General features: G+C 42.0%; 1 protein-coding gene across 1 annotated transcript in view; it reads left to right on the top strand.

Annotated features, from left to right (window-relative positions):
* FHIP1A (FHF complex subunit HOOK interacting protein 1A) overlaps positions 1-16568 on the top strand; it is a 44485-nt gene extending 27917 nt beyond the window's left edge. The window contains exons 8-11 of the mRNA XM_075149501.1: positions 291-1331; positions 5516-5694; positions 5984-6122; positions 10206-16568. Coding sequence (XP_075005602.1) covers positions 291-1331; positions 5516-5694; positions 5984-6122; positions 10206-10456 — 1610 coding nt within the window. The 3' untranslated portion in view covers positions 10457-16568. The remainder of the gene's footprint in view (positions 1-290; positions 1332-5515; positions 5695-5983; positions 6123-10205) is intronic.
* Positions 16569-17855: the final 1287 nt, after the last annotated feature.

Raw genomic sequence — 17855 nt, 5'->3', positions numbered from 1 at the left:
GTGATGTACAGATACATGACTGCAACTCTTGCTGCTTCAGAGTGGACAGTGCTGTTTTAAGGTTTGAATGCAGGCTGGTCTCTCGGAAATCTTGAGTTACAGCTCTGTCTTGGCAGTAGGAACAAATTATGTATGTTTATGAGCAAATCTCTTAATCTTTGTGATTTGATCTTCCTGCTTTACTGGATGGTTGGGACTAAAGACTCTACCTGCCATGTCTTAGTCCCTTGCTAGAGAACTTTTGGGTTGTTTTATTATGTCATGATATGAGTAATGTTCTTTACTTTCAGATTCTGGTAGACGTTCTTCTGAATCTACTTGCATTGTGGAATATGGAAGAGCTGTGGACATCAGCTACTTGCAGTACTTGGGGGAAGCTCAAGAAGCCATCCTCCAGTGTCTGAAAGATTGTAAGGTTTGGTCTGCCTTGTATGATGGAGTAAACCCTGATCCAGACACCTTTATCCAAACGCTTGCTGAGGAGAACAGTACAGATGTAGAACACCCCATGTTTCGGCTTCAGCAAAGGACACCTAGTGTGTGTAGCTCCTCTCAAGTAACTCCATTCGGTGAGAAGATGCAGTTGGAGCTAGAATGGGATGATAGCTATGACACAGGGATTTCTCCTGGTTCTGATGTGAGCTCACCGCAACCGTATGATGATCTGGGAAGCGCAGAGATGCAACCACCTGCAGAGCCACCAAAACACATTCAAGAAATGAAAAAAAATGCCATAATGCTCATCAAAGGATCTTACATAGAGGAATCAGACTTTCAGGATGATGTTATGGTTTACAGGTTATGTGCCCAGAAGGATACTCAAGATGATGACAACTCTAAGGAGAAAACTTTAAATGTAGCCAGAGAACGTGAGGTCCAAAGCCAGACTGTAGTCAATGGGCCTCTTGCAAAGAGCCAGCTGGAAATGGACTTGGATGAGCACAGTAAGAGAAATTCAAGCTTGACTCAAGGTGTAATGAAAGAACAAATAAACCAGAAAATGATTGAGATTGATCCACAGCCAGACTTAGAGTTGAAGCTTTCTCCTCAGGAGACAGATCGTAACTTAAGTGTAAGACTGCTGAGCACAGATAGTGAGGATTTCATTGCACAGTATGACAAAATTATTAAGGAACTGGATCCAAACAGTGCAAGCTTGGAGGAGCAGAAGTTGGATACTCCTGACCCTGCCTCTCCTGCGGAAGAGGAGGAGGACTTTGAGAATTTCTCAGCAGACACCCCTTCTGCGGAGAGCATGTCATCTCCCTTTGGACCAAAGGAGGATGTCTCTCCCAAGCACGCTGCGAGGAACCAGAGTGCTCCATTTACAGGTAGAATGTCCTGTTAATTACCTACATAACAAACACAGGAAGGCATGGTGATTAAAGGTGACCAGATGAGATCACACTGTGCGGCACACAGCACAAGCATAGAGCAAGGAACAGTCCTGGCACTAAAGAGGGTATAGCCCAAATAGGTGAGACCGGTCCAAGGAGAGTGAGAGATCCAACGTGAAAGTAGAGCAGAGCAGTTGGTGTGGTGACAGCAAATGGTGGTTGCTCAGGGGGTTTTTTGGCTGCTTTTTTTTTGTAATGGTTTAAAATCTTGAGCAGGGGTTATGTTGTTTGTATGTGAGAGCTTCATCATTCTAGAGAAAGCTTTTGCAGTCGAAAGGGGATTGGAGTAACTGTTCTAATATACAGAGCCCGGATAAATAACTTGTTTCTGGTGGCTTTCTCTGATCATCTCTGATGCTATGGATGCGGTATCACGTTGCCATTTTTTTCCTCTCTGCTATTTCACATTTTAGCACGAGGTGGCAGCACTGGTGCCATGGCTGGACGTGCCTGCCTCCATGCTCTGCCTTGGCATCCTGTTCCTCCAATGTCAGGTCTGCCCTCGCTGTTGGTATGCTTTTCTGTCTTGTGGCAGGCAGCAATTTAAGCTTGGTCTCCGCAGACTGTCCAAGCCATTCAGGAATGACAGTGCTACCGGAGGTTAGAGTGGGCTTTTGATCTGTATTTATACAGCTCCTTGCACTGCAGGCCCCTGAGCTTTAATTAGGTCTCCTAGGTACCACAGTAATGCAAATAATAAAAAATAACAATGTAGCTAGGTTTCCTCATCCAAAACAAAACCTCTATAAGATGGCTTCTCGTTCATTTGAAAGGAGGGGGAAAACATTCATTTGTGCCCATTGAAATGCAGCCCTTTCTGGTTAGCTGTGGTCAGCATGCCTGGCACCATTTATTAATTGAAAAATCCAACCTTTCAATCAATTTGCTATTTTTGCTGTGATGACAATTTCCTTGTACCAGAAGCTAATCATATTCAAACCTTTCTGTTTCCCCTTATCTGCTGTCAATTGTAGCTCAAAAATGTTGTCCCTGTCTCTCATTTTTCATCTAGTCCCTCCCTTCATTTGTTTCTTTTCAAAAACCCCACCAAAACCAACAGCACCCCCACCCCCCCACCCGCTGCCAACACCCACAAAAAACCCACAACTGAGTAAAACGGGGGGGGGGGAAGAGAAAAAAAGCCTTGCTGTTTGCTCCCCATCCACAACATATTTTACTCTTAGGCTGTTTACCTTGATTTAATGGAGATCTTAGTGATTGCAAGTAAGGAGGTGCTCACAACAATACCTCAGAAATGTTGAGATTGCAGTGTTTTTCAAATATAACAATATATTTAATTTGGAATGCTATATTATGTTTGTAGATGTGTGTGACAAGGATTTTTGGTTGCTTTCACTGTTTTGGGATGCTGTCATGGGATGGGGCTTCTCTCTGCAGAATCGAATAACCAGGCTTCTCTCTGCAGAATTGAATAACCAGACAGAGGTTCCTACAACCAGTAAGCGTCAGCAGTGCAAAGGTGCTCTCTTCAGGCCTACGGATCTATGAAGAAAATGTTCTATTGGTGTCTATGTCCAGTTTAAAAGCATTAAATGCCATCATCCCTATTTTCCCCTGAGCAAGAAAGAATGTGGTGGTCAGGAACAGGAATTTAGATTCTTCTCCTCCCACGGCCCCAAATCAGTGCTTGACTTCAGGCCACATAGAGATGCACAGTCAGGAAAGGAATAATTTTTTGACTTCTCATCTGTTTACCCTGTTTCTTACAAAGCTTGTAAACTCTGCTTAGTTCCTCTGATTCTCATTCCAATAATTTCTTGGGGGGAAAAAGTCACTCTACCACCGAGAAATTTTTTAATATATCTTGGTAACCTCTCTTGCAGTGGCATACAGCACTTTTGTTACAAGTACTAGCTTCAGCTTTACCTTTTCAGCTTTGAAGTCTGACCTAGAGGACAGAAACAGTGATATATCTGAACTCCTTCTCCTGCCATCCCTCTTGATACAGTAGAGCTCCCACTGCACTGTGGTCCTCAGGAGCTCTGTGAAAATTTCTCCATGAACATGAGAGGGGAAGCAGTAGGTTGTGTGGGACAGGAGAAACTGTTACCTCAGCAAAAGGTTTTGGGGCTGCTCCGTTGGGTACCCAGGCAGGGGGGAATTCCTGCAGGATGTGATACCGACTGTTATGGTTTAAATCAGCAGGCAGCTAAACACCACACAGCCATTCGCTCATTCCCCCGCAGTGGGATGGGGAAGAAAATCAAAAAAAAAAAGGTAAAACTTATGGGTTGAGACAATTTAATAGGACAGAAAAGAAAGGGAAAATAATATTAATGATAAAAGAATGTACAAAACAAGTGATGCACGATGCAATTGCCCACCATCTGCTGACCAATGCCCAGCCAGTTCCCAAGCAGTGGACCCCCAGTCAGCTTTTCCTCTAGTTTATATACCGAGCATGATGTCATATGGTATGGAATACCCCTTTGGTCAGCTGGGGTCAGCTGTCCCGGCTGTGTCCCCTCCCAACTTCTTGTGCAGCCCCAGCCTCCTCGCTGGTGGGGTGGGGTGAGAAGCAGAGAAGACCTTGACTCTGTGTAAGCACTGCTCAGTAATAACGAAAACATCAGTGTGTTATCAACATTATTCTCATCCTAAATCCAAAACACAGCACTGTACCAGCTACTAGAAAGAAAATTAACTCTACCCCAGCCAAAACCAGGACACAACCTTCACTTTGATGGCTGACATGGTGGTTGAAAGGTAGCAGCCACATAAAGCCTTGTCAACACTGGCCCTCCTACGTTTCCTCTTGTGAGTGGAGCTGTGCTGGCATTAGCCATGATAGATGAGTCTTGAGGGGGTGCTTGCTTTGTACTCATGGTCACTATAAAACATGATAGACTTCAACCTTTAGCTCTATTAGGTGAAGTGGCAATGTAGGCACTTCTGATTTGATCCTTACTGTTGCGCTGGCCCAGAATTGCTTTAGCCTCTGCCATCGTTTACAGCAGGCGTATTAAACTTGGGCTAAACTATGCCCAGGTAGCTCGAATGGCAGCCATTTGCTAGCTGAAAGGAGCTGGAATGGGGTTGGATTATGGCTACTTGCTTGAACCTAGAAATGCCTGTGGCATGCATCTTGTGCCGGGGACTAGGGTGGGGTGTTCAAAGTTAGCAATGCTGTCACTGCGTCACCCAGGGATTCTTCTGTGTGGTTTCCCTAGCTTTTATGCAGCCAGAATAGTGTGGTGAGGCTGGGTGTGGGACAAGGGATGTTTCTAAGACTTTACTTGTGATTAGGTCACTCTTACAGACTGCCTCAAGCATCTCACCGGCTGTAGCATCTAATGATATGTATTATTTGGTTAAAGTCATGCTCATTCTTGCAAAGGTTTCTTAAGCTTGAACACTACAGGTTTATGTACTTTCATGGTAAATGCTTCTGTATTTCAGTGGTTAACCTGTAGCATGAATACACAAACTAAAGCTATTATTTATTGGTGACATTTATATGATAAAGCCTACATCTACCAATAATTTTTCTTATAAATCTATTTTAATGTCTTCCCTGTTTTGTGCGACTGTTTGCAGTACTAAAAATGCCTTTTCTTGTGATGTGAACTATCACAAGTCTTGATTTTCTTGTTTAGAGTAGCATTTTCATATTTTCTTTAGAACACCCCAGTTTTTTGATAAAACAAGAAAGCTAGCTATAATTTACTTTGCCCGGTCCTTGCATAGAAATTAGGCACAAGTGTAAAAAGGGCAGATTCTGTTTGCATTGAAACTAATGGTACCATTCTGATTAACTTCAAGGACTATAGAACAGTGGACCAGAACATATTAGGCTAAATCCTTATTGGCACATGTAAAGTAGAATAGTTATGCATTTAAATATGGCATTAATGTAAACTCATTGGCTAGCTAGCAAAAGTGCTTCTACTCATGAAAGCTTTTAACACCTCTGTTAAGTCTGTTTTGTCTGCTCAGATACAGTTTGGTTTTTCTCCCTGCTGGCTTTAATTAGCGTGTGGGAGGTCTGATTTGGTTGGTTTTGCTGGTCAAAATTCCTTTTAAATGGCTATTTCCTAGATCTTAGGATTTTTCTTCTGTGAAAACAAAAGCATTGGTTCCTTCTTCTTTTCTTGCAGGACCATTCATCAGTGTAGTGTTGTCAAAGCTGGAGAACATGCTGGAGAATTCCTTGCATGTAAATTTAATGCTTATTGGGATTATTACTCAGCTGGCAAGTTATCCACAGCCTCTTCTTCGCTCCTTTCTGCTCAACACCAACATGGTGTTCCAGCCTAGTGTGCGGTCACTTTATCAGGTATTTGACCACAAGCATTAGTCGTGCCTATTGGAACAGTATTTTTGGTGTCTCGTTAAACCTTACGTTAGTTCTTTTCAGTTCCACCTGTTGCTTTCCCACCTGTCTGAGAGCCTCTCATCTCATTTTGATGTTTTAATTACATTTGTGCAAAGAACTGGAAATTCTGTATGACCATAACTTTTGTTGTAACTCTATTTTAATGCAGCTAGAGAAAGCCTGAGTATTCAGTCTGTGGCTGCACTGGGAGCAAGGGAGGAAGAAGTAATTGTTACTGTTGTTTTGGCAGGTGCTGGCATCTGTGAAAAATAAAATTGAACATTTTGCTTCCATTGAAAAAGACTTCCCAGGTCTTCTCCTGGAAGCCCAACAGTACTTGCTTTTTCGTGTGGACATGTCTGATGCTGCGGAAGAATTGCTAACCAAAGGTAAATGTTAACCACACTCGGAGGAGTGCTGGGTGGAATGACTCACGAGTTACCTCTCTCGTTTTCTACAGCATGATTAAAAGTAGGTGTGGTGCGTTGTGAATATCATTAACCAGATGTACCCTTCTGACTTTAAACTGATGATGCTCAGCAGGCCACGGTATATGGATTTAGCTGGATATTCTTTGCTCTTTAGAAGCTTTTATTTGCTACAGAAAATGGCTGTTTAAAGGAGTAACAAAATCAGCTCTTGGCTTGCTGTCAGTTGGCTGTAAACAAACTTGCTTTCAAGGCATGAGGTGAGATGGCATATGTGCATGATTTCGTTTTATTTTTAGCCTGACCTTCAGCTAGTCATTGGTTCTTTTTTGATAAATGTTAGGGAGGACAGAAGTCCAGAATGAATTGGTTTCTGCAACAATTGAATAAAGCTTCATATCATGGTTTGGGCTACTACTGAAGAAGATAGATATTAGCTAGAAAACTTTGAATGTGCTTTCTTGAATGAAAAACAAAACAAAACAACAAAAAAAAAGGGGGTGGATGGGTGAGTGTAAAAGTCAGGACACTTCGAGAGCTGTGGGGAGTTAAACAGGTATCATCCCAACAAGCCAGCTTTTCAGGGGACTTCTGTAACATCTGCTGCTTCTTAAGCACAGTGCACACTACACCTCTCTTGATAGTTACCAGTATTTACACTGCCATGGGGGAAACTAGTAAAAAAAACCAAGATGAAGAATCTTGTGTTCTAACTGAAAACTTCCCAGATGCAGCCAGGCAACTGGTAGAGCTGGGGCCGTGCCCTGGGGCCGTGCTTGTTCTTAGCTTGCTGCTGAGCAGGCAATGTTGGGTGCAGGTTTCCCTTAAAAGCCAACTTCCCATGTGATGAGAATGTGTCGAATTTGGTGAAAGCAGTGACCACAGTGATTAAGAGCTGACTCAGCAACCGGGTTCAAGAGAGGCTGCATTTACAGGTGTGTGCTTACTCATCATTGGGAGTCATTAATAATCACCCACTCTGCCCATACCTCTGTGAAGATGTTGATATGTTTCTTGGATTTCCACAGGTATGGAAAGCGGGACTTTTTATATGCCATTTTAATTGTGTTTTCATTTTTCGAGGCTCTGAATAATAAGTTACCTAGTTTCTAGTCAGCACGGTACGTATTTCTAAGGTTTGGAGTACATCTAGTCTGTAAAATTATCATCTTGCTAAGGCTGCTTCTTGAAGAATTGGTCTGTGGAAGGTGCCTGCTGTAAAGGAGCTGTGTATTGCAAACATTGGTAGCGTTTTAGGCACTACATTCTGGTGCCATAGATTAGAAAGCCTTACAATTAGATGGTATTGTAGCTAGCATGTGGGAGATGAGATTAGGAGGCAACATTTAGTGTCCTTTTTTTCAGGTGCTGGCAATAAGAACTTTTATATAATGCATTCCCAATGGCATTTATTTATACTTCCTATTTTATGTCAGTTTTCTTCTGTGGGCTTCAGAATTTGCCAGGTTGACTCATGCTGGTCATTATTTAGGAATTTGAAACAAGGCTGCTTAGTCACCCTGTTGGTACATTTTATTCTGTGTTGTGGCAACTCCTGCAAAGGCGGCACCTCTTGACAAACAGATGGAGAGTAAATAAATGCCTGGATAACTACAGACTTGGTTCCCCAGAAGACTGGTGATGCAAGTAATCAAACTGTAATCCTTGGGGCAAGTTGGCTCAGTAGTCCATCAACCCACAGGAGTTCATTATATTGATTAAGAAGCGCAAGGTAGGAACTGCTACAATAATGGTAAATGGAAAAAAAAAAAAAAAAAGAGGAACTCCCGCAGGATTTCTTTGCATTAGCTTGAATGCCACCTTTGGGTGTCATGCAAATTAGCTGCTCTCTCTGAGGGTTTTTTCCCCAGACGGAAGTGGGGAATAACCCCAAAGTTTTCTCTACAGGTCTGAGCATAACTGGCCTCCTACAGAATTCACATCTGAAAAGTGGCAGCCAGACTCAGTGGGGAGCGCAAATGTAAAACTGACATATTCCAGAGCATTTCCTTTCTCTTGAAGGTGATGGTCTCTGAAGGTGTTTGAGCAGAAATGGACGATTTGTTATTTTCTGCTTGCAGTAGTATGTGGTTCCCTTACACAGTAGCTTGGGTTCTGGTAGACCTGTCATGACGTAGATCCCATATGAAATGCTGCCCTCTTTCAGTGCGTTGGTAACAATATCTCCAGAGTACTCATTTTCATAATTTCTCAGTTGTGTGTATCAGTTTGCATCCTGACCCTAGAAAGAAGTGGACAATCCTGGTCAAAGAAAAAAATCAAATCTCTTGTCCCTAGACTAGCTTTCTGTGCTTTTTTCTTTTCTTTTTTCAATAAGCAGTTAAATCTAAATGAAAATGTTTTTAGGGAAATGTATCAATTTTGATGCTTTTTGAAGGGAAGAGTTTAAAAAAAAAAAAGAAAAGCTTTGACAATACACTAGCATTCTGGTTATACTGGCTAAACTATTTAAAAAACTTAAAATATTAATTATGAAACATTTTGATGTTAGAAAATCTAAAAAAAAAATCTTTAAGGGAAGCTCAAAACTTCATCTTTTCATTGTAATTCATAATTTAAGTTGTTTTTCCTCCCACAGTCAGAATTTTCCACAGAACTGAAATTCCTGTACTCTGTCTCTAGCAGATAAAAATTTGTAGAATAACAATATGAATGATTGATAAGTCTGGAGTTGGAAAGGTTTTTTGAAACTCCAGAGAAGTACAACTCTGTTAGATGATTAAGATGGAAATTTCTTTCGAGATTTGGAAGCATACAGTAATTCCACAGTGCCTTAGGAGAACTACAGGAAAGGAACAAAAGCGCAAAGCTGTTGAACAGAGGGATTGCTCTGCTGCGTCAGGTGAGGCATTCATCTACGGGTCCTCGCATTAGCTACTTGGAGAGGTTTCAGAAAAATGGTGGTGTAACCTGAGACTGAGTTGTTTTAACATAAACTGCATACACTTCAAGGGAAACCTCTTCTTAATGCAGCAATGTAGCGTTTGCCTTATCTGCAGTATGTGAGTTAATATGACAGTCCTTTTTTTTTTTTTTAATGACTGACTTATACAGCTCATGAGAACATCCACGTGTAAGTTAGACAGGATTTTGTCTGTCTCTGCTTCTGGCCTCAATGACATCTTGTGGCAGTGAGTTCTGCAGGTTAATTTTTCTTTGTAAAGTATTTATTTCCATCAGTGTTGAATTTTATCACCTTTTTAGTTTCACTAAATTAATTATCAACTAATTAAAGTGCAGTTCTGCTTCAGGTTGAAACAAGAAGCAATTGATTGAAATTTAAGTGCTGCTGTCACAATAATTCCATGCGTTCTGATGCTTGAGCCCTGATCCTCTGAACTCTGGCAGCAGAGATCATATAGCAGAGCACACGGTGGTTTTCGCTTGCTCTTTTTTTAATGTTTAATTGCTTTACAGGGAGTTAAAGGTAAGTGTAGTTAGTGGGGCCTACAGCTGTAGAAAAATCAAATTTTCAAATGTTTTTCCCCTTAGTTTCTACGTTACTTCAAACTCCCATGGTGATGTGATAGCTCAGCCTGAAACCCGTTTACATGATGAGAGTAGAGAAAGAGAGAGAGAAGTAGAGTCCAAACGATATTTTGATCTGGGGAGGGCTAGAGCACAGTATCATTTAGATTGAGACAACCATGCTGGGTCTAGATGGGTAGATATTATCTGCTATTTCATAAGGTAAATCCATATTACTCTTTCCCTTGACTCCTCTTCTGCCCACATATTTCTCTCATCAGAGCTGGAACTGAATAATTTACAACCTGGGGAAAGATAGCTAATAAAAAATGCAATAGAATCAGGCCATGTAAAACTTTAAAATGTTGGATTAGTGGAGTATCTCCCTGCACGGTCTGGGTACTGCAAACTACAGCTCTAAACACAATCCTTATAAACTGGGCTTGGACACTGTACCAATACTGTGTGTGCTTAATATACTGAGTCTTTTTTTTTTTTTTCCTTTTCTTTTCTTTTTCTTTCTTCTCCTCTCCTCTCCTCTCTTCCTGGCTTTAGGTAATGTCCAGCACAGCAGCAACGCAGGGAAAGGAAGGAACCTCTCTGAAGCTTACCCGGCTGTACTCCAGCCTTTCCTGGGACAGAAGGGAAAGAAAGGCCTGGCTCATCCTGGCCTTCCCGCGCACGTGAGGAATGCCATACTCGCAGCTGCCCTTTTCCCGGAGTTCCTGAAGGAGCTGGCAGCTCTTGCCCAGGAACATTCTATTTTATGTTACAAAATACTGGGGGATTTTGAGGATTATTATTAGTGGGTTTTTTAAATGTGTTTTAAAAAAGCTTTTGGAGTTTAAACAGATTTTTCAATGCAAAGCTGCTTACAAAAGAAGGTCTACTTCAATATTTCCTGAAAATACTTGATTTGGAGGGGGAAGAACGAGGCAAAATGTTATTCCACATTACCTTCTATTAGGTCTTATAATTTCCCTCTGTGCTACATAACTTATTTGAGAGATTTCTGATACTGCTCTTACTGCAGCTTCCTACTTCACCTCCTCCTCTTTACGCAGCCACCCTTCTTTAGTGTCACTGATTCCTGTTGAATTTCTGCAATAGACACTTGTAGGTTGGCTAAGAGAGGCAAATGTTTTAGCTTTTTCTGTTCCAGAAATACTCTTCTGGATAACTTGTTAGAAAACAGTTTGTTTGTAAAAACATTGCCTCACAGAGACAGTTCAGGGTATAAAAATACATGCAAAATCTGCACAAAACCCCTTTATGCGAAGGGTTGTGCTTCTTCATGTCTTTGTCCTCTTCCCCCCTTTCCCTTCCTTTTCCCTGAAACAGGGTTCTTACCAATCCACTTCTGAAGCCCTCTTTTTAACTAGCAGCTCAGGTTTTTTGAATTCAAGTGATCTTATGTGTATTAAACCCATGACTAGCTGAAAGCAGGTGCTGGACCCTACACATACCATATTGCCTTATGTTGCAGACAGATCTGCAGCTATCAGCTGTTGGTCTTTGAAGTCAAATGAACTGTGTAAGTGGATGTGGATTGCAGGCTGCCTGGAATTTTCCTTGCAGTTTCTCAGCATTCTTTGATAACTACTGCATTGCTACCTAAACTCTCAAGCATGCCTTATTTAGTAAGATTTGCACAAAGTACAAAACAAAATGTTTCTATGCAAGCTGTAATTAGTATGTAGTTTGGTTTTTATGCTTCTTTTAATAAGCTAAAGAAAGGTATTCAATATCTTTCAGTAGTATTAAAAGGACAGCAGGCTGTTTTTGTCTTTTTTTTTTTTTTTTTTTTAAATGAAAAAGGTTGGCTTGCTCCTGAAAGCTGTTCTGTTTTATTGTTAATTTTTTTGGTTAAGGGAAAGTTAAATACTGTTTGTTTACTTTTAATTTAGGTGTTGACTTTTCCTAATATTGCACTTTTGGGATGGTGAGGGGAGGACCAGACTATTCACCAGCTGTAGAAAAGGAAGAAGTAACAGGGAAATCTGTCTGCTGGTGACTAACTGCTTGAGAAAATTCTCTTCTGTGAGTAATGGGCTTCATTAGAAGAACCCAAACATGATGAATTGCTGCATCACCACTGCATTTCGTCTTATCTTAGTAGCATAATTGTGCTGTAGCTGGCTACATAAAGAGGGGCTTAGTTCAAGAAAGCCTTAAACCCCTTTGTCCAGGGAAGAAACTAACAGTGACTCCAGGAAATCTGAAGAAACAGAAATCAGAAATAACACTTGCATACATTAGTTCTCCTGCTCATTGTAATTCTGTAACGCTCCAATTAATCACATCCTGATTTTGAAACACGCTTTCTCAGAGATTGCAAGGGAAAAGAACACTTTAAAAAAAAAAAAAACCACAAAGACACTCCAGAAGAGTCTAATTAATTACAGGTCAAATTCCTGTGGAATTTGCTGTGCAATTTAAGCTCCTAAATCCTTTAGATGCTTCTGAAAAGTTGTACCTTTAATCTACAAGCTGTGATTGTGTCATTCATTGTGTCAGACTAGGACAATGTCAGACATTGTGTAGGCTATTCCAAGGAAAAAAAGATCCCAAAGTGTACCTCTAACAAAATCACCTCAAGAACTTCTCTGGGTCCACCTTCACTTGTTTGCTGTATAGTCTTCACTTCCGCGATGGCTGGGGGTCATGCTGCTTCCTAGCTGACTTTCTGGTTTCCTCTCACTTCTCACTTGCTTTTTTTTTTAGGCACCGTTGCATCAACATCCTGTAAATCACCTACTGACCTCCACATGGCCCTGTTTCACCTCACAAGCTTCCTTGGAAGCTGAAGCCGAGGCTGTGGGTTTTTTCTTAAATCTTAGTTATCCAGGTTTGAGAGAGCTCTTTCTTTTTCTTTTTTTCCCTGCATTGTTGTTGTAAATGGGCAATGAGCAAATTAAGATCATCTTTATTTTTTTTAACCTGGTCCTAGGACGTGGTGGGTTCTTTCCCGACTCCCCTGCTCCCGCTCCCAGTATTACCAGTCGTGCTGTCTTCCATGCTGTACTCGCAGGCCTGACCTGAAGGGGTTCAGTAGTGTTGTGTGTGGAAAGTGTGTTAGCATTGCGGATGCAGGGTCAGTGCTTGCTCGGCTCCTCACCTCCTCTGGCAGGAACTTCATGTGAGCAAAAGAAAAAGTACCAAATGAGTGTGATCAGCTAACTTTTAGTGGTTCAGAAACGAGTGCTAAATTGCAGAAGCAATCCAATCCTTTTTCTGAAGGACTTTTTAAAAAGGAATGAAAAAGAATTTTTTTTTTTTAACAAAGAATTCTGCAGACCAGTGCTCAAGGCAGTAAGGTTACTATGTGAACACTCCCTTCCCTTGTTTTTATTCTAAAATAAGAATCTTTATTTGCTGGGTAGAAGGGATTTCTTTTGAGATTGTTAATTTTAACTGGTGTTTTCAACAAATGCACGAAGTCACGGCAGTTTCATCTCAGCAGGTCTATTAAGCTACATGGGGATTTTAAAACGTGGACTGCTCAAAAAAGCATCTGTAAATTTGAGGAAGGGGAGGATTTACCTCATAAGCTGTAGCAGAACTTATGCTCTGCATCCAGTAGGATAAATTCAGCCTTTGAAATCTGGAGTCGTGTGGAAGACTTCTTGCTGGAAGGCCAGAACTGTGTTTGTGCGCAGCATCCCCTTGTAAATGGGGAATCTATCAGGTCCCCAAAAGGAAGAGGTGGACGAGTGCAGTGACCCTGGCTCAGGACTGTAAAGATGGCAATGATATGTGTAACTTGGTTCCTGAGTGGGATCAGACTTGCTGCTATGTCTTAGTTGTGATATTAGCATAATGTCCAGCACCCAGCAAAAAAAAATATTGGCAGGAATTGCACCTTCCTGTCTTCAAAATGCAGAACCTGTCATTTAGCTTGAAAATTTTGATCTTTTGAGATTAATCACCTTTATGTGCATAAGTTCTTCAGCCAAATCCTTGTTTAATAAGCTGCTTCCCTCCAGTTAGGTAACGTGTTATCCCGTCTCTCACTGATGATACATCTTTTTCCAAAAAAAACCTTATGCCTATGGTCCAAGCTGTGGTCCAGCTGGTCGGCCCCCGGAAGACACAGCTGGTCTTTCCAAGAGTAAGGAAGTGCTCTATGGTTTGGATTTCCCCACCCTCACGCGTGAGGGTGACTAGAGCAGCCCCTCTTCGGTGCATTGTGTCAGTCACAAATGAAGTGTCTTGGGGTTGGCAGATCTATTCCAAAACATGCAGGTGGTGGCTCAGTGGTACCAAAGTTAAGTTCCGGCCTCTTGCTAGATGTTTCAAACTGTGAATGCCACATTTCCAGTGATGTAGCCTTTGAGTGTGTTTTTAAGCTGTTCTGCTGTAGCAAGGAATCTTTCTGGCAATTTCAACCTGTTTTTTTTTGCAACCTACCTATAGAGTGAACACTTTGTCTTAAAGCAGTTGTAGTCATTCTCTTTTGACTATTTTTGGATGCCCTGTGGGTTAGTCTCAGCACACACGCGCACACACACACACGGCTTGTATTAATTGGGCTAACGCACTTGGCAACTTTCATTCAAAACAGCATTACCTTTTGCATGTGCTGATCTTTGGACATGTACAGTCAGTTGCAATTTATGTGCTGTGTTGTTGGCCCTACTTACTGCCTTTTCATTATTGTATTTAGGCATTTTTCTTAAATTTGATCTTTTCCATGTGTGCTCTAAAGAAAAATATGGGATTTCAAATGGGATCAAGTTGTTGGTGTTTCAGTTTCGGATGTGAAAGAAGCACTGCCTTTTTTGTCCTGGTAACTTCTGACCTTGGTTTGGAAGAACAGAACTGAGAGCTTCTGTTCTCAGCTGTATTCCATGGAGATGAGAAAATTCCCAGTAGAGGGCAGGCGCTGTCCCTCCCACCAGCACACCCAGATACATCCTTCAGAGCATCCAGTTCACAAGTTACTCATTTCCTCTTTCATTGGGGTTTGTCACTTTGTAAAAAGTCTGATGAATTCAGTGGTGGTGTGCTGCCATACCCGCTTGGTGCATTTGTCTTTCAGATGCGATTTGATCTTTTTAGTAAGATTGGTAAATTTCCTAGAGTGGGAGAAAACGTGGTGTGATTGGGGTGGACCTCGGACATCGGCAGGGGCCATGCTTTAGAATGGGAACAGGACTGGATAGGCAGTAAGCCTGAACAGCGTTTCTACCACCAGCGCCATTCTAATTGTTCTTTGGCCTGGGCGTAATGCCCAAGTGGTCTGTTCACTCCTTCAGAGAAAAACATTTGCAAACAAACTTACTGCATCCCGCAGAGTCCAAGGGCTTAAGTTCAAGAGGTTAAGTTCTATTTACCAAGAGAAGTATATATACCATCTAACACAGCACGTACGCATTCACGACCCTTTTGTGCACTCTGCTTATGCCTCACAGAAGGTTTCGTGCTTCAGGAAGGTTTTTTGGCTCCTCTAAGAAGCTCTAAAATCTCAGGATTGGGAAGAAAAGGATGGGAGCGGTGTGATTTGGTGCAGTTAAATTATGTCATTGTATCATTTGAATTTGTAGCCACAGCTCCTGTTTGAGGGCAGCTTGATTTAATAAGCAATTTACTGTGCTGTATTTACTGAAATTGCTATGTCATGCCTGCAGTTTTTATGACAGCTCCTATTACATTTGTAACATTTAAACTGCATCCGCGGTTATGAGAAGAATACTGGGATTTCCCTCTTCCTTTTCTTTTAACTCAGATAGCTGTGGCACAGTACAGTAATGTTGCTGCTGTGTCCAGATCCGATTTAGATAATTACAGTATGTTCTTCCTTGCACCTTTTGAGCATTATCAGCAGAAATGGAAGGTACGTGACACTCAGGCTGCTTACATTAATGAGCAAACCAAAGGTAAAACACCGCAGATTAGCAGGGGGCACTTGCCTCTGTGTGAAATGCAGTAAGAATTTACATTTGTGTTGCTCTGGTTTACCAGGGATCAGAAAGAAAAAGCTCATAGCAAACTTGAAAAATGAATATGACAACATCCTATGGTAACTGTCCAAGTGGGCAGCACTGCTATATAATGTTTTGGGCCAGAACTGTGCGAAGGAGGGTAAAAATTGCTCGTTGAGGTGGTGTCAGACCTGCATAAATAGGTATTCAGATAATATGACGGTGGTGCCAGCTGTCAGACCGCAGCCAGCCGCAGAATGCAACGCTATCTCAGTGATTTTGTTGGCGGTGAAAGCCCAGCTCTGACTAAATGTACTCTATTTTTTAGGGGCCCCCAGCTTTTCTAAACACGTTGTGGCCCAGCATCAATGTACTTTATTTGTTATATGCTCAGTTGGAAGCCTCTTATTTATGAATAGGAGCATTTCTTGGATTCTCAAATATGTAGGTACTTGAAGTGGCGTTTTGCTGCTGACTGTGCAAATCTTCTTTTTGTTCATTGATTATAATGGCTCTTGTGTGGCAGCTGGATTAAATTAAGACTGAAGTCTCTGGGCTAAAAGCCCTGATGAAACTTTTGTGCAAAGGCTGCATTTCTCAACCAAGTAACTTTCTCTTGGGCTTCGGCAAACCGCCCGCATACAATTACATATTGTGGACTTAAATACCTGCAAACTTACATTTCTGACAAAGCCAATTCCACAGCAGCTGCATTTTATTGTAGTCTACTTTAAAAATAACTAGCTTGGATATAGACCAAAAAATAACATGGAGGAGTCAAATCCCAGACAACTAAACTGTGTCCAGCTCAGTGCTGCTGTGTCAGTTTGGCCAGAGCTCAGACGAAATGCCATCTCGTCCTCAAAGGAGAGGGAGCGGCTCCGGGTCTCGGTATCCCTTGCTGCAGCTTGAGCCAAGGACTCGTGTCTCTCGGTGTCCAAGCGCAGCTTGGTGTTGGCAACTCTGACCAGTGTCTGTCATAAAACTCCTGTCCCGTAACATCAGTCTGAGCTTCAGTGTGAAAAACCTAGCAGCCTCTAAGACCAGTCTGAAAATACGGCCCCTCAAGCTTTAGAAACGAGAAAGTAAAATGTAACTTATTGACAGTTATGCCTGCTTAGTGGGTCTAAATGCCTTAGATGATTAAAGCTGTGGCCGATGCGACTGTTATGTCAGGAGAACCTTTCCTTCGTGCTTACACAAAATACCTGTGCATGGAGGGAGCGTTCCCTACAGTGAAACTGTTGGCCTTGAAGCGTTCTTGTAGGATTAGCTCATGGTAGTACAACCTCTGCAGCTCCAAGGACTGAATCCAGCTCTTAGGCCTTTCTCCAAAGGCTGCGATGACAAGGCAATGGATGTGGCATGAAATAACTGGCTGCCCCTCTATGTGCCCCTGTATGTAACGTGGGGCCTGGCACAACTGTCACCAGTCTTTTTTTGGGGGAAAAGCCAGCAGCTGGAATCATTTGCAGGGTCATGAGTTGGACCTCACAGGCACAGATAAAGGGGAGGGACAGCAAAGTCATCTATATGTACAACTGGTCAGCAAATGCTGCAGGCAATTGTGAAATGCCTGTACATCCTATGGGAGATCTTCAGGGTCTGGGACTAGGACAGTCCTAGAGGGAGGACTCGGGCAGTACTCGCTGGGACCATGCACAGTTGCATTGCTCACTAAACTCTACCTTCTTTTGCATCTTCTTTCCCTCATGGCAGCACCTGAGCATTGCTGTAGGTTTGTTTTATTGCAGTTAAAATTCAGGCTGTACAGCCTGATGTGGGGTGTTTAAGCGGCCTCTAAACCACTCATTCGTGACAGGTGTGTGTTGGAGCACAGTCAGAAGAGGTTTTGTGTTCCCTAATTACTGATCTGGCTTAGCCCAGGGCTCTTCTATGTGGAGTTTAAAGTTGTCATCGCAATGGGCAGAAAAAGGTGCAGCAAATCACAGGTCATGACAACTTGGGATTTTGTATTTTATTGCCTTCCTCACACTGTTTAGCCATAGAATTCCCTCTCTATATATATTACCTGGGTACAGGGACAACTTGCACTCAACAGCCAACCCAATGCAGGTTAAGTTTCTAAGATGAATCTTGACCTCATGTCTGCTGTAACTTGGCTTTATACGGCCATTATGTGAAGCAGAATCCAATGAACTTTGGAGTATTTGTAAATAGCACTGCGAGGAAGATGCAGACAACAAGGGCAAAAAGACCACCAGCATGGTACTCCATCTTCCTCACACAGTTTGAGTGAAAACCCCATTTGTTTTTCTTT

This window comes from Calonectris borealis, chromosome 4 (genome assembly GCF_964195595.1).
Source record: "Calonectris borealis chromosome 4, bCalBor7.hap1.2, whole genome shotgun sequence".
Lineage (NCBI taxonomy): Eukaryota > Metazoa > Chordata > Aves > Procellariiformes > Procellariidae > Calonectris > Calonectris borealis.
This window is presented reverse-complemented; position numbering and strand designations above follow the sequence as displayed.